The sequence below is a fragment of the Lontra canadensis genome, unplaced genomic scaffold, assembly GCF_010015895.1.
Source record: "Lontra canadensis isolate GAN:19392208 unplaced genomic scaffold, GSC_riverotter_1.0 scaffold3, whole genome shotgun sequence".
Classification (NCBI taxonomy): domain Eukaryota; kingdom Metazoa; phylum Chordata; class Mammalia; order Carnivora; family Mustelidae; genus Lontra; species Lontra canadensis.
In genome coordinates this window covers 26,952,687-26,968,383 of record NW_022630997.1, presented here as the reverse complement: position 1 = coordinate 26,968,383, position 15,697 = coordinate 26,952,687, and the positions used below count along the sequence as shown (strand labels likewise).

The window sequence follows — 15,697 nt, the reverse complement described above, 5'->3', positions numbered from 1 at the left end:
GTGGGCCCAAGGGGGAAGGAGGCCAGAGGAGAAGGGGCTGGGGACGGGGAGGCCCCAGGCATCCGCCCCCGGCCCTGAGGGCCCTGAGTGGCCCGGGTGGGAGGCCCGCATGCCAGCCAGCCGCCCTGTAGGAAAGGGCAGGGATTCTCTGAAATCCTACCTGCTCCGTCCCTGGGCCTCTCAAGGCTCAATAATGGGATGGTTATTGGTGGACAATGACATTTTGTCCCCTGAGTGGCCACCAGAAGAAGCTGACTGGACAGAAAAGGAGAAAAGAAGGAGGGAAAAAACGAGGAAAAAAGCCGGGCTCGGCAGGATTTGTATTTAGGAGTGTGAAGAGGAGCCGGCGAGATTCCTTCACTCAACTCAGATAGTATTTGGTGCTAGGAAGGAATTCAGAAGGGGAAAAAAATAGAACGTGCATCTGTAACAAACCTTTAATTATCAGCATCGCCCCTAGGCAGGGCCTTTGTGGAGGCCGTGCCCCTCGAGGTGTTGGCTGGCTCTGGTTCCCATGGCGGCCGCCTCCTGGCTGGAGTCCGGCTGCAGCCCTCCGCCAGGCCCCAGGACGGCCCTGCCAGGTCTGCAGCGGACAGGAAGGTAAGCTGGGTTCATGTAAAACATTGTCCTCCCTTGCCACACAGGTGGGAGTGGCAGGGGACTCCCGAGGCCCAGCCTGCAGGGATAGGACCGGCCAGGTCCTCCTAAGGAGCTCCCTGCTGGAAAGTCCATGGTGGTGCAGAGGGAGGGAGGGCTGAGGACCCATGCACAGGGGTGTGTCACCCCTGCCAGTCCCCACCTGGGGCGGGGGCCAAGCAGCCACCCCGAGGCCAGAGCCAGCTCTGAGCCCCACTTGCCAGGTCAGTGGATCTGTTCACCTGGAAGCAGGAAGTAGCTTCTGTCCACTTTCTCTGGTGGCCAGGAGGGGCCTGTTGCTGCCCTGGGCATGGGGAGGTGAAGGGACCCCAGAGGTGGTGTCAGGGAGAGGACAGCACCAGCCCCCATAATCTGTGTCTAGGAAGGCAGCAGGTAACTTTGATGACAAGTCCACCCAATTCAGCAGGTACCACACACGTCCTGAGCAAGGTGGCCTCGTGGCGTGCTTACTGCCACCCATGAAACGGGTACTGGAGCTGCTGGTTTTTCGCAGAGGACAGTGTGGTCCCAGCTCGTGGAGTGGTCAGACCTCACTGCCCGTCCGTGGGATGCCCAGCTCCTGCTTGCAGCCAGACCCCAAATATTTGCGGCACGTGGCCCCAGCAGACAGGACCAGGTTCTCTGGCGCTTTAGGGAGACACGTTTCAGCTCAAAGTTAGGAAGATCTGAGAGCTGGGGTTTGGGGAGGTGGAGAACAACTCCCAGGTAGGGAGGTTCCTGCCTTCAGGGTGTCTGAATTCAGGCGTGGGGCTGCTTGTGCCCTTCTGCTATTGGGGGTGGTCCTCTGTTCCTGGGGAGAGCAGCTGGAGGCAGATGGGCAGCAGGCCCAGAGGAAGCTGCTCCCCCGTGGCCCAGGATCCAGCCCCCTGAGCCAGATGGCTGGCCTGGGGCCGGGGCAACGTAAGGCTTGCAGGGTCTTGGCTCTTGGGAGCTCTTGTACCTGCTGGAGTCTACGGAAATGACTGTGAGCTAAGCAAGCAGACTCTCTCAAGCAGGAGTTATCTGTGCCCTTTGCAGATGGGGCCCCAAGAGCTTGGCCACTGGCAGGTCACTGGGCAGTCTGCCCGAAGAGCTGCCAGCGCCCCCCGGCCCCAAGTGGGGATGGAGGCCTCCCGAGAGGGTTTGAATGCCCAGTGCAGGGAAGCAGCCTTACCTCTAAGGACCTGGAGAGGGAAGGAGAGGCGCAGGAGGGAGGGACACGGAGCTTGTCATGAATGACAGGTGTATTAGAGAGCTGGGCAGAGGTGGTAGGACAAGAGAGGGCAGGTGGCTGTACTTGGGGCAGGTAATCCTCCTCCCTCTGTCTCCCTTCAGACCCCCCCCCAACCCCGCCTCTCCCCACTCCCTGGCTGTGGGCACTGTGTCCCCAGGGCCAGGCTTCCAGCAGTCCCCACCTCCCCCAGCCCCCCGCCAGCCCAAGGGTCTGGCACACGGCTGCTCCCGGCTAGGCTGGGCTCTCTGACTTGGATTTTTCTGCCAGTTAGTGGGATCTGGGGTTGGGGGAGCCCTCCGGATCTCTCCCCCTCCCCCGCCACCCTGCAATGAAGATTGGACTGCGGAGCCATGGTTCGGTGGCTTGTGTGTCCACCGGGGCCCTCCAGCTTTTGCTGTCATTTTCTGGTCTGTGGAATGAGTTGGGAAACAGCAGGGTCACAGGATAGGGGACATTAAGTGGGGTGATGGGGGAACTAAGGTGGCCCTGTCTCTGCCACCGGACCTGTCTTGCTTGGGAGCTGAGGCCTTGGTCTGGCCTTGTGCTTCGTGGTGGGAGGGCGTGCATTTCAACAAGCATTTCATCTACAGGCTGGATTTGTCTTGCAACCTCCTACTTACATTTCTCTGCTGCATAAAGGGCAGGGATTCCTCTCAGTCGATTCCTCTCCCCAGTCTGCACCCCATGGGGGTCACCTTCAGATCCCAGGAGAGCTTGCTGGTAGGGGTGATTCGTCCTGGACAAATGCCAGAGGAGTCTCCCATGTAGGCAGGGGAGGAAGGCAGGGAGGACACCCTGCCCGCGGCAGCCCGGCGTGGAGTCACATTTTTTTTAAAAAAGATTTTATTTATTTATTTGTCAATGAGAGGGAGAGAGAGAGAGAGCGCATGTACGCAAGCAGGCAGAGGCCGAGAGAGAAGCAAGCTCCCTGCCCAGGAAGGAGCCCCATGTGGGACTCCATCCCAGGACCCTGGGATCATGACCCGAGCCGAAGGCAGTGGCTTAACCGACTGAGCCACCCAGGCGTCTCCATAGAGCCACATTTAATGTGGCCGAAAGAGAATCAGGAAATATTTGTTCGGAAGTGAGCAAGCAAGACATGCTTCAGGGAAGATTTCCAGGGAACCAGTGGGTTGGAAGGCTCGTAGGTCTTGGGGCCTGGAGACCTTGGCACTAGCCCTTCCCTCTCCACTTCCTTTTCTAGAAGCCTCCTTTAGAGGCCAGTCTCTCAACCTGGTTAGGTCCCCATCTGCTCTGTCCCCACACTCTGTCCCTGTCAGACCCCTGACAGCTCACCCATATATGTGGATGGTCAGGCACAGTGGCCACAATCTGCTCCAGTGGGGGCCCCTTGGTGGATCCCCAGGGTCTAGGCAGGTCTTTGGTAACATTTGTAGATGGATGGATGGATGGATGGATGGATGGAAGGGCAAGGAGAGGGTTCTGTGAGACACCCCACCTCCTACCACACCACAGGGCAAATGATTTTAGAGAAGTAGACAACCCTAGAAGGATGATGGGGGCCTTGGTGCTCCTGGCCTAACCTTGGCTGCCCCACATTCCCCAGCAGGGCTGGGGCTCTGTGTGCCTCTGGCCCTGGTCCAAGTAGCCAGCAAGATTTTCCCCCCAGTTGCGGCCTCTGAGTGCGAATGGGGCTCCCGCTTGCTCCCACCAAGGCTGGATTTTTCTGGAACTGGGATGCAACAAGATAGCTCACTGGATGCACTTATTCTGAAATCTGTGCCAAAAGCTGCCCTCTTGGTTAAGTGGCCCACTAGGGTGGGGTGACAGGGCTGGTACACAGCTCCCTCCAGGAGCACTTTCTCTCTCTCCCTCCCTCCTCCCCTCCTGTCTCTGTCTCTCTTTCTCCTCCAGCCAAAAGAGGGGAGACTGGCAAGATGTGTAATTTTCAGTTGCTAATTGTGATGCCCTGCAGCTTGCTGAGCTAAAAATAGTCTTCGTTTTTGTGGAGTAGGTTAAAAAATAGAAGCCCACGTGCTGCCTCCAAAAGAAGCATCCCTGGCGAAGCCTGGCAGGGGTGAGGACGGCGGGGCCTCTTCTGCCTCCTGGTACGCCCCTGGGGACTCATGCCGGCTGGGCCCCGAAGGCCATTTTTGTCCCCGTTTTCCAGGAAGCTGGGCTTCTTAACCTCGCATCAGTGGAGGAACTTCTGGTACCCCATCAGTCCCTGGAATTATATGCAGAATGCCGTCGGAGTGGGCCTTCATCCACATGTCCAGGGCGAGGGCCTCAGTCTTCACCCAATGCTCAGGGGGTCCTGTCCCAGTCAGGGCCACTGAGGAGCAGAAATGACAGTCCTGAGAAGGAGCAGGGCTATGGGGCAGACGTAGTCACCGCCACCTACCTGAGCACCAGTACACAGGTTTCTCATCTGAAACGTGGGTGTCTCTGTGCCACCCCCTGGGTTAGGGGGCATTGCAGCAAGTGTGAGATGTGTGTTGCCCAGCCTATGGCTGCGCTCCAACTCCTGATGACAAACACTCGAAGATTAGTTAAAGGAAAGCTTATCCCTGCTTCTGTGTGTCTCAGAAATTTCCAGAACTGCAGACTCCCACCATCTGGAAGGAGTCCTAAAATTCTGACTGCTCTGGGATCCTACCCCAGTCCACCCCTTCAGAGTCAAATGAAGGCCTGACACTACTTTCGTCCTGCTGTGCAGGGGACTGTCCCCTCCATGGGCTCTTGTCCCCACTCTTGGCTGGGGCAGAATTGGGTCTGGCTGAGGTCAGCCGGTTATCTTTCGTGTTCCTCCATTAGTTCCTCTTGGGCGAAGGAAGTGCTTGCTTCCTGCAGATGCCCTGGGTCGGGGTGGAGTCCCAGGACAGGGCTTGGGAGACAGAGCTGGTGTGGGGAGCTCAGCGTTGGGGTGGGCCATGGCCCCTCCTGGGATGAGGTTCCTCTCACATCTGGCCCCTCTGAGTGAAGCCGTTGAGGGGCGCGGTCCAGCAGTGAACTGGAGGCTCCCTCTAGGGCTGGGAGGCCGGAGATGAGGGCAGGTTCGGGTGGGCACATGGCCATCTTCAGGAAGGGGGATGGGGCTGCCCAGACAGCTGTGAACACGGATGGCTCAGTGCACGGATACCGCAGTGACTGGATGTTTCTTTAGAGTCAGGGTCCTTTATAGAGTCTTTCTCTAGAGTCAGGGTCCTCCCCGAGTATGTTCTAGTAAACTGTGACGACGTCAGCTCCTCCACTGTGGGAGTGTTTTACAAGCCCGTTGGGCAGTGTCAGGCTTCCCCCGGCCTTGCTGGGGAGCTCAGTACAGGAAGCAGGAAAAGCCTGCGGGTGGGAGGGTGACCCTTACCGACACACACAGTGTGGGGCCTACCTGGCTGCCCACAGCAGGCTCTTGCTCTTGTAGTGAGGCCCTGGCCCAGAAAGATCTGGGCCTCCGTCAGAGCTGCAGCTCCCAGAGGCCTGGGGGGCTCTGGGGGAGACAGCAATGGGGTGTGGTGTCTGTGAAGGCCATCTTGGGCCCTGCTGGAGTTTGCAAGTAGGACTGTGCTCCAGGTCACAGAAGGTGTACACAAGTACGCGGGCATGCCTGTCCCTTCCAGGGGGCGTGTGGCCAGACGCAGATGCCCCCCTGTGTGTTTTGCAGCCCGAGGGAGGGGCATGGACCTTGCTGGGCCCGTGTGTAAGCGCCCCATCAGGAAACACCATGGCAGTGAGTGGCGATTACATCTTTAGCTGAGGTTTCTTAAAGAGGCTGCAAGAGGGAATTTGATTCATAATCTACAGAAACCTCCTAAAAACCCTCTTTCCCCATCTCTACCAGGTCTCTTGGGGGCACTGGGGCTGCTTGGGTTCTCACCCCTCAGTCTCCCCAAGTCTCTGAGACTGCCCCCACCCACCGTGCTGCCTTCTTCTCCCCTCCCCCCTCACCCCCCACGGGGCCCTCTGGCCAAGTTCTCAATGTTTTTGTCAGGGTGTGTGTGCTACGTGTGAGCGTGCAAGAAGCGGGGCAGCTGCGGGTACCTAGAAGTGAAGTACTTCAGCTGAGTCAACTGAACGGGGCCTTGGGTCCGAGTTGCATGGTTGCGGAGCTCCAGACCGTCCCCCGCGGGAAGCCCCCCAGCATCCAGGACCAGGTGCAGGCAGTCCTTCGACCGAGCAGAGCCCAGAGAACGGGGTTTACCTTCTGTGCTCCGATGGCCTGGTTCTGCCTATGAGCCCTTGTTCTGCACCAGAAATCACCTGCATGCACACCCCGCTGTGAAGTTCAGGGACCAGTGCCCTGTCCCATAAGCTCAGCCATCAGCACGTGCCTATTGTAGTCCCGGCCAGGGGGACAGAAACAAGACAGACGGACGCTCTTCTCTGAGCCTAGCTTCCCAGAGACTGGAGCCTGAGCCACAACTTCTATGCCAGCATGTACGGGGGAGTGTGGTCCCAGGGAAGCAGGAGGCAAGGAGCGGGGAGCGCATGGACACGCAGGATGCCTTCTGAAAGGAGTCCATCTCACTGGATGTCTTTGGAGAGGCTCTGTAAAACTTGTGTGTCTCCAACAGTCCCTCTGGACTGAGGAAGGGGAATTGACTCTGCCTCCCATGACCCGTTGATCCGAGTTCACCCCTGGGGTGTAAGCTGGTCCCCACTGAATTCTGGGTTGTGCGTAGGGCCGGGATGGATGTGCAGAATGAGGCCTTAATAAGAACCCGCAGCTGAGGGCAAGAGGCATGTGGCCTTCTGAGGGTGTGAGGCCCTGGGTCAGGGGCTGGAGGTTCGAAGTGGTGGCAGCCAGTACTGGCCACTCGGGGTCACCGAGGCCAGGCACAGAGACGGCGGCCCATGGTAGCATCTAGCTCCAGGCCTGGCAGTGTTGGCTTCCATTTTCTCGTCCAGCCCTCACCACCACCCTGCCAGGCAAGTGGGGCAAGAAGCTGTCTACCCAGCTGACAGCGGGGCAAGTGAGTCTCTGAGCAGCTCACAATCTTCCCCGTTGTCCTCTAGCCGGTGTGTCTCCTGACGCCGTTCTGGACTCTCACACTGAAGTCCCAGACCCGAAGCCCCATGAAAGGACCTGGGTGGGTAGGTGTGGGTGGGTAGTCACGGGTCAGGGTGTAGACAAGGAGCACTCAAGGAATGGAGTTGAAGGAGGCTGGGTTTTCCCAAGGTCATGTCCCTTATTGGACCATGGAGGGGGAGCAGGAGTGAGCCCTGGAGCAGGGTAGCTGCAGGACCTCCCTGTAGCCACTTCTTTTTCTGGGGAGCAGCAGCAGACATGCCAGATGGAGCGGAGTGGGGGAGCCCCGGGAAGGGGCAGCAAGATGGAGAGGTCAGTGGCGAAGCCTCCTGGACACTGCAGAGGGTCTCGAGGACTCCGCCTCGGCCAGGCCGGGCCTCACCTACCTAACCCCATCCCACACCAGGCGCCACGGTTCCACTCTGCAGGGCAGGAGCAGTGCCCTGCCTCTGCCCGTCCCCTGCACCCCAGCACCGAGGCTCCTGGCTGTCTTTGAGACTTGGGGCCCAGGTGCAGGCAGGACTCCTCCATAGATGCCCCCGGAGAACAAGTAAAGTAAGTAAAGCATGTGCGAGCCAGGCAAGCGTTGGGCCGTTGGGCCGTGGCTGCTGCCCCTACCCTTGGGACAGGTCTCTCCCGCCTGCACCTGGGACCAGCCCCAGGGCTGCCCCTGTACCCACCTGGGACGTGGTGAATCACTTTCACCTGCCTGTGGGCCAAGTGCATCTATAACTGGAGGGCGTTTGCCTTCCGGCCTGGGCCTGAGAGGAGGAAGAGCTGCAAGGAGGCAGAGCGGGGTTGGGAGGTGGGGGTGAGTCGGTCTCCTCCTCCCGGAAACAGGCTGCTGTTTTGTGCGGGCTCCAGCCTCGGGCCCTAAGGAAGCTGGCGTGGAAGGCTGGCCCACCCTGGCTCCATCCTCTCCTGAGCTGGGCCTGGCCTCAAGAGGCTTCCCGAGCTCTCCCCACAGTGTCCGCAGCTTCCCGTTGTGTCTGGGTGTAGCCAAGGGCTGCTGAGGGGAGCGAGAGGCTCCCTGTACCCCCTGCTCCCATTTTCACCTGGAAGAACCAACCCCCCACCCCCACAAACTGCCCTGGCACGGCAGCACCCCCAGCCAGGTAAGTCAGGATTGCTGGGCGGCGGGGTGGGCAGGGGCTTTGCGTGAAGCTCTGGGTGCTTCTGGCTCAGGCCACAGGGCTAACCCCGGGGAGGCACACTCTCCTCCCACAGGCAAACACTCTCCAAGGCGCCAGGCTGGGGCTGGAACTCGTGCTATGTTTTCGCGGGGCGTGGGGCGTAGGTGCTGATGAGTGGACCTTGCTTGGAGCCCAGCTGCTTTCAGAGAGGATCGAGAACCCCCGAGAACGGGCGGTTTCCGGCTCTGGACTGCCCACGAGTTCCTGGTGGTGTTGCTGTCCTGGTCTGGCACCGCACAGGCCTGAGAGTGTCCGTGCAGAGTTGGGCTCTCTGAGACCTCTGGGGTCCTGCATGTCTAGAACAATCGGCACTTGTGTGTCCTGGGCAGCCCTGTGGGGTGCCGAGTGGGCATGTCTGTGGGAGTTGGCTCCTCCGGGGTGGGGAGGGGAGAGCATGTCTCGTGTACAGCACTTTCCGCAAGTGCCCGTTGCATCCTCCCAGCAAGTCTCAGACGTAGCACACCCTGTGCCCATTCCATGGGTAGGGAAATGAAGGCTCTGAGAGGTTGAGGATCCTGACAGAGCTCCGAGTGGCCAGGCCAAGCTCAGGGTCAGGTCTCCTGGGCTGCTTTCGCGGCCATCCTGGCACTGCCACATCTCGCTGTGTGATCCGGGCCGGTTACTTCATCCCTCTGTGCCTTGTCCTCCTCTGCAGCATGTGGAGAATAATGGGTTTTGTGAGGGTTCTTATGAGGATTAACGAGATGATTCGGTGCTAGCATTGGTGTCATTGACGGCTTGTGGACATACTCAGTCTGGGCTTTCTTATTATGATAGAGCTTTTGCTGTGACTCCCCTGCCCAAGACAGGAGCCCAGATCCTGGGGACGCCACTCGGAGGGGTACTTCCTTGAGAAGGGGGCTGGTCGGGGACAATGGACACACAGGAGTATGGCCACGGATGGCAGTTCCTGCTCTGCTGGGAAGGGAGAGGAGGACGCCATGTGCAAGAACAGAGGGGGCCAGGTGGGGCGGCCAGCGGAAATGCTGGGCAGGTAGAGGGCTTGGCAGGGGTTGTCCTCATCCCCACTCAATGGCTGTGGAAATTGAGGTGGGTTAGACTTGGCCAGCGGCAAGGAGCTGGCTGTTGCAGAGTGGGATTCAAACCTGAGGGTGCTCTCTTTGCCCACTTGGTGCTGCACCTGGAGACCCCTCAGTGCTCATGGCTGGGGTGGGGGCTCTGTTAGGGGCTGAGTGGCCCCCGGGACCCCTGAGCTCAGGGAGAGAGGAGTACATGTAGGCAGGGAGCATCCCCGGTTGGCCCCTGGGCAGGGGAGATGCAGGGGTGGACCCTACAGCTCCCTGCTGTCTGAGTGGGTTCCAGACCCTTGCTTCAAAGCCTGCCTTCTCAGGGGACCCGTGGTGGTGGCTGTGGCTCCATCCACAGGCCCAGCCCTGGGCTTCAGACTCTCTAAAGTGGCTTTATAAAAAGGGCTGATTTCCAAACTCAGCCTCTTTGCAGTAAAGAAAACGAAGTTATTTTAAAAATGACAAAATGAATGTACCATTTAGGCAAGTTACCAAATAGCTTACAAATGTGTAGAATGGAAAGTGAAAGTTTCCTTCTCCAGCTCCCTTGCAGTAAACTCTATAACTGGTCTGTGGTGGTGGATGGCCACGTGTTTCTGTGCGTTTATGTAAACTCATGTTGATGTCATTGAAAAATGGGCAATCCAGGATCTCACGCAGTTGGGAAGTTCAGTTATGGGGTCCTGAGCCCAGCTGCTGAAGGAAGGGCCACCACCCCAAGCCAAAGGGATGGGCCTTTCCTGATAGCTCCTTCTGTGGCTTGCTGGTCTGGTCTTATCTGGTCTGGGTGTGGGTGGGGTGCCCTGGAGGACTGAGACCCCCGTGAGGCTGAGGATCCTTGGGAGAGGAGCATGGTGAGGACTCCTGGGCCATGGGCAGGGGGCTGCCTAAGACACATGGATTTGGGCAGCCTCAGGAGCCCCCCCAGATGGCTTGCTAAGACAGATCAAGGACCGGGCCTGCGTTTCTGACTTGGCGGGTCTGGGGCAGGGCCTGAGAATGTGCATTCCGATGTGTGTTGAGGGGTGTGTTCTGTGAGTCTGAAGCCATGTCCCTAGGTGGGGCAGCTGAGCCTAGGGACCAAGAGCATTTCAATCCCTCAGGCTTTCCTTGAGCTCTTACTCTCTTTCCAGAAGATTTTTTGGGAACTCTAAGGCACCCTTCAGGTGTTTGGCCTTAGCCTACGTTATTTGGGCCGAGTGCCCTTTTTCCCATGTGAAGCTTGGCTGATGGGCTGGAGGCTGGGAGTCGGATCTCATTGTGTGGACCTTGGAGCGCACTGGCCCTGGGCTGTATCATGACAAAAATAATCATGACTACCGTTTGCTCACACATTGGCTCAGAAGCTTGCCCCGGTTTGGGTCAGAAAGCAGGCCAGGGCTGGAGAAGCAGCAGCAGCAGCAGCAGCAGTGAGCGCTGGGAAGCCCATGGAGGGTGTATGGGGAGGCAGCCTCCAGCTGCCTGGAGAGGAGGGGGCCGGGCGGTGGGCCTGCTGGCTGGTGTTCATCAGACATGGGAGCCAGCACAGGAAGGTGCCTGTTCGTCCACTCTTGCTCTCTACGCGGGGTGAGGGTGGGACAAGCCAGTAGCACAGGCCGCTCAGCTGCAGGAGGGAGAGAACTCATGGGGCACCAGCTTTAGAGGCCTCGTGGCCAGTGTGCCTCACTGATCCCCACGCAGCAACTCCCAGGCACAGCTGCCCTGGGCAATGGGAAACTGAGGCCCAAGAGGGCTGCAGACTCTCCTAGGCCTCAGGAAGTCTTCCCCTAGAGGCTCTATTGCAATGGGAGGTGGGCATCCTCATCCTCCTGGTCATGCCAGGCCACTGTGGGTGGCCCCAGCATGGGGGGCCACTGAGCAACCCCCAGGCAGTTTGACACATATGTCTAATAGGGGTTTCAAATTCAGCATGTCGAAAAGCAAGTTCCAGGTCTTTCCCCAGAACCTGCCCTCATGTTCTTCCCCATGCTGGTCAGTCACTCAGGCCCAAGGCCATCCTTCACAGCATCCAGTGTCAACCCTGCTCTCCTCCTCTGCTACCACCTGACCTGAGCAGTCTCTTCCTGGAATATGGCAAAACCCACCAATTGGTTTTCAGATCCCTCCCTCACTGGGTCTCCACATAACAGATATAGTGACCTTCCCCCTGAGTCAGTTCGTTGTTGTGCTCAGAGTCGCCCTGTGTCCTGTTTCACTCAGAGGAAGAGCACATGGCCCCCTAGTCTCCGGTTGTGCATAGTCTGGTTTGTTTCTCCTCAGACTGTTCTCCCTACTTCTTCCCTTCAACATACACTGGCCTCAGGGCCTTGGCACCTACTATCCCTTTTGCCTAGAATGTTCCTTTCTTATTGTAGGATGCTGCATGACTAACACCATCAGTCTAATGGTACCTAACCTGAGACTGCCTTGACCACCCCTACATTGCTTCATGTTCTCCTCTGTAGTTTCTCTTCTTCCACTAGAATATAACCCCAGGAAGCAGCGTTCTGTGTGTCTAGGCTCTAGCAGTGAGGCCTGGTATGCACAGAGCAGGTGTTGGAGAAACATTTATCAGACCAATGGCTGGAGGGCTGCCAAAGAGCCTGTCTGCCCACCCGAGCTGAACTCTATTATCCACCCTTGGGTGGGGTGCCCCTCCTGGCCCTGCTGGGGCTTGCACTGTGCCCCTGCACACACTTAGGATGCAGACTGACCTGGGAGGAGGAGGGCCTGGTGGCTGGGCCTGTGATACCTTTTTCTTTTTCCCAGGAAACTATGCCCCAGACATCTGTCGTCTTCTCCAGCATACTTGGGCCCAGCTGTAGTGGACAGGTGCAACCCGGCATGGGGGAGCGAGGAATTGGGGCCAGCAGCTCAGGGGACCTTGTTTTCCAAGAAGGACGCCTCATCTCTGGATCCCTGGAGGCCTTGATGGAGCACCTGGTCCCCACAGTGGACTATTACCCGGATGTGAGTGTCTAGGCCCTGGAGGTGGGTGGGACTGCTGGGGGGCCACCAAGGTTCTAGGAGAGGTTGCTTCTGGGATGGGGAGGGAGCCCCAGACAGAGCAGGGGAGGGGCAGGCGTCAGGGATCCTCAGCCCCCCTGCCCCTAGCCTAGGGGAGAGGAACCTGCAGTGACTTCCCTGCTGAACCCGGGCAGCTGGGAGAGGGCTTTGATGGCACAAGGAAGCAGATACATAAGGGGGTGGGACAGGGACCTGAACTCTGGACAGGGTCCTCAGGTAGGAAGAGGAATCTCAGGGATAAGGCTGGTTATCTTGGGATCCTGTTAAGAGTCCGTACAGCATGTGTCCTGTCCCTGAGCTGGGAAGTTTGTTTTGTGCAAGAACTGCCATAGTCCAGAAAGAGGGGAGACAGCCCTGCCATGCCTGGCCAGCATGCTGACCCCAAAGCACATGCGTGCATGGGTAGGACTGACCTTCAGCAGCAACTCAAATCCTCCCTCTTCATTTCAATATGTCATCGGTACATTCTTAGAACAGAGAGAAAGAGTTCTCTTTGTGTCTTCCCTTTTGCCTCAGACAGGGGGCATCTCTTAGCAGCAGTGGTGTTGGGCCTGCCTGCTCCCTTTGGAGGGTCAAGCTGCAAAGGCTGCCTGCCGCCTCCCTCCTGAGGGCAGAACTGTGCTCACTGGCCTTGGCAAGTCAGACACTGTTGCCTGGGAGGTTGGGGAGGGAGTGTCCCCCCTCCACTCTCCAGCTTGTATCTAATGGTGCTGGAGCCAACTCTGCTTCCAGGTGTTCCTGTCCCACGCCCCCAACATGTTACGCCTCCTACCTCTCTCCAGGGTTTCTGTCCACTCCATCCTACTTGAAAACCCTCCCAGAGCTAGACGGGGCTGGTATTGGTGGTGCAGACCTGGCAGCTGAGGGCCAGGTGGCAGGGCCAGGAGAGAGGTCTTGAGGCCCTGAAGAAGCCTGGGGCAGCGTACCAACCTCCCAGGGGCTGGCCCCTCCAACCCCAGCTCTGCTGTCACCCAAACACTCTGTCCCAGGGTGACAGCCTGCTTCCCAGGAGACTGTAAAGGGGCGGTGGAGCAAAAGGGTAGGGCTGGGGAGCCCGGCGGGGTGCCAGCTCGTCTGCCAAGTTCCTGGATTTCCCCTAGCCTTCCCCGGCTGCCTCTGCCCCATGTATGTGTGCAGCTGGGAATGCGAGCACGCCAGCAGATCTGTGTGCTCCTCGGAAATGCAGGGCTTCTCCCTGTGTGCCCTTCTTGCCTTGGCTAAGAACTCCCAGGTGTGATGTTTGGGTGACTATCATCACACCTCTGAGCCATCTGTTTGGGAGGGGGCCACTGACGAGCTGGGATCTCTGAGCTCCCACACCGCACAGCCTGGGGACAGGACATGCGATGTGTTGTGTATAGGGGGGAGGTTAGAGGAACCTCTGCTGTTCCCAGGAGAGTTTTCTCCAGCGGCCTTTGAAGGCTGCATGAGGGCCCGAGGTTCTGAGTCCTGAGTCTTGTTCCACAAGACCTGTGCTCTCAGCAAACATGGCCCAGCCTGCTTTGGACTGTCATGAAGAAGACCTGCCCCTTTGGGCCCAGAGTGGGGGTGAAGGGTGGCAGGCCCCCCAGCCTGCAGCAGCCATGTAGGGGTAGAATCCCCAGGAGAGTTCCAAGAAGCTTCTCTCCTCCCAAGTCCAACCTGTCTGTAGGCCGGGCCGATATGGAGCCCCAGCTCACAGGTACTGACTGGTGTCAGACAAAATGCTTCAGAAAACCCTGGGCCCTGCTCCCTTTTAGTTCAGATCATGAGGACCCCTCAGAACGTGTATTACATGGCCCAGTGACAAGGGCACAGGATGTGGAACTGAGAAGCCTTGGTGTGCCAGGGGGAGATAAGGTCCACAGTTCGGTTAGTGACTGCTTGTAGCAGTCCCCTATTGCTGGGTACCGGCTCCAAGATGTCCCACCCTTCCCCCGACTGGCAAGGTCAGTGACAATCTGGAGAATGCACGCTTGGATCCTGGCCCTGGGAGCAGTGTGGACTGGGCTATAGGCTCACACAGTTGGGAGAATCCCACCAACATCCAAGCTTGGGTGTTCTCTCCCATCGTGGGGTAAGACAGAGGGTCGGGGAAAATCTTAGAGCAGGGCTGCTGGGGGCTGAGCTTGTCAGGGGAAGCCTCCAGGAAGTGGGATTTGATCTGTGCCTTGCCAGGGTTGGGGTTGGGGGCGGGGCAGGACTTGGGTAGCAGTGAGAGAAAAGGAAGGGGATTCAAGGTGCTGTGAACTATGCAGGGGAAGGCGTGGCTGCAGGCTGGTGCTGCTGGGCCTGGGCGGTGGCGGGACAGGCTCTGACCATACTTGGGTGGCGGGGGGGTGGGTCACACCAGGCCTGACCTAGTCTTCATTCTCTCTCCTTGTCTCTTTTCTTTAGAGGACATACATCTTTACATTTCTCTTGAGCTCCCGGGTCTTCATCCCTCCTCATGACCTGCTGGCCCGTGTGGGGCAGATCTGTCTGGAGCAGAGGCAACAGCTGGAGACAGGGTCTGAGAAGGTAAGGGTGCTGATGGGGGCTACCTGTCTCTGTGCCCCCAGCTCCCACCTTGCTCATACTTGGGAGAGAAGCATGTTTGGAGCCAGCTGGCAGGACAGGTCTGGCTGAGCCCAGCCAAGGGCCTTCCCGATCTGGGCAAGGTTGGCTTTTGTCTGGCCCCCTTGGCATCCCTTGGCACCCCAGGGCTTGGCTCACCATGGGGCATAGGGAGCACACAGAGCCAAGCACTCTTCATGGGATGCTGAAAGTAACTGTACCTGGGGGGCACGCACACCTCTTTCCAGGAAAGGGCCATAGCCAACAGCGTGCCAGGAATCCTGGTCAGCGTTGGGCCTCCCCCAGCTGGTAGAAAAGCCACGCTCTGTGGGTGGGTGTCAGTTGGTAGCACTCTCAGGCTGACTCCTGCTCACAGTGGTTTTCAATGACTTCAATAGGGCTCTTTGCCCCTGTTGTCTCTTCTGACTGAGGCAGGCTTTGGGTGGCCAGGATAGCTGAGGCATGTGCTTCAGATGAGGCTTTTAGAAGCCCAGTCTGGTGCAGGAGACGGGGTGGTAGGCGTGCAGCCCAAGAACCGGCAGGGCCAAGTCTGGCCTGCAGCAGAGCACATCCTGCCCCCGTTTGCTGATGACTTTGTCCTCTACCTTCCCTCCACCAGGCCAGGCCTCCTGTCCCTGTGGGTTTGCAGCACAGGCCTCTGAACTGTCTCCTCATTAGAGGAGGCCATCCCAGGGTGCAAAAAGACAGGCACTGATCCCACAGGATTAGGAAAGGCTCCTGGAGAGACGGGTGGAAATACGGCCAAGCGGGGTGGGCGGGGAGAGGAAATTATAGGCGGAAGATCAGTGTGGGGACAGTAGAAGCGTGAGAGGAGCCTGGGGTGAGCCTGCCAGTTCATGGTGACACGCACTGCAGGGCCACTGAGTTCAAGGCTCTAGCTCCTGAGTGAGGTGTGCTGTGGTCATCTGGGGGAAGTGTCCTCAAGGCCTCCTGGATGCCACAAGCACTGGGCTCTGGAGAGGAGGACTGGCTGCAGGGAGTGAGGCAGCCAGCTGGGAGGGGCTCTGGAGGGCATGAGACGCCATTGCTAGGGAACCAGGTGGGTATGTGGCCAGGA

At 58.5% G+C, this 15,697-nt stretch overlaps 1 protein-coding gene across 3 annotated transcripts in view; it reads left to right on the top strand.

Moving 5' to 3' along the window:
• The window catches only part of RASGEF1A (RasGEF domain family member 1A), an 82,995-nt gene that overhangs the window by 60,125 nt on the left and 7,173 nt on the right, over positions 1–15,697 (top strand). For all 3 annotated transcript variants that reach the window (XM_032837068.1, XM_032837060.1, XM_032837052.1), the window contains exons 2-3: positions 11,827–12,027; positions 14,461–14,583. In XM_032837068.1, the coding sequence (XP_032692959.1) occupies positions 11,833–12,027; positions 14,461–14,583 (318 nt within the window). In that variant the 5' untranslated portion in view covers positions 11,827–11,832. The remainder of the gene's footprint in view (positions 1–11,826; positions 12,028–14,460; positions 14,584–15,697) is intronic.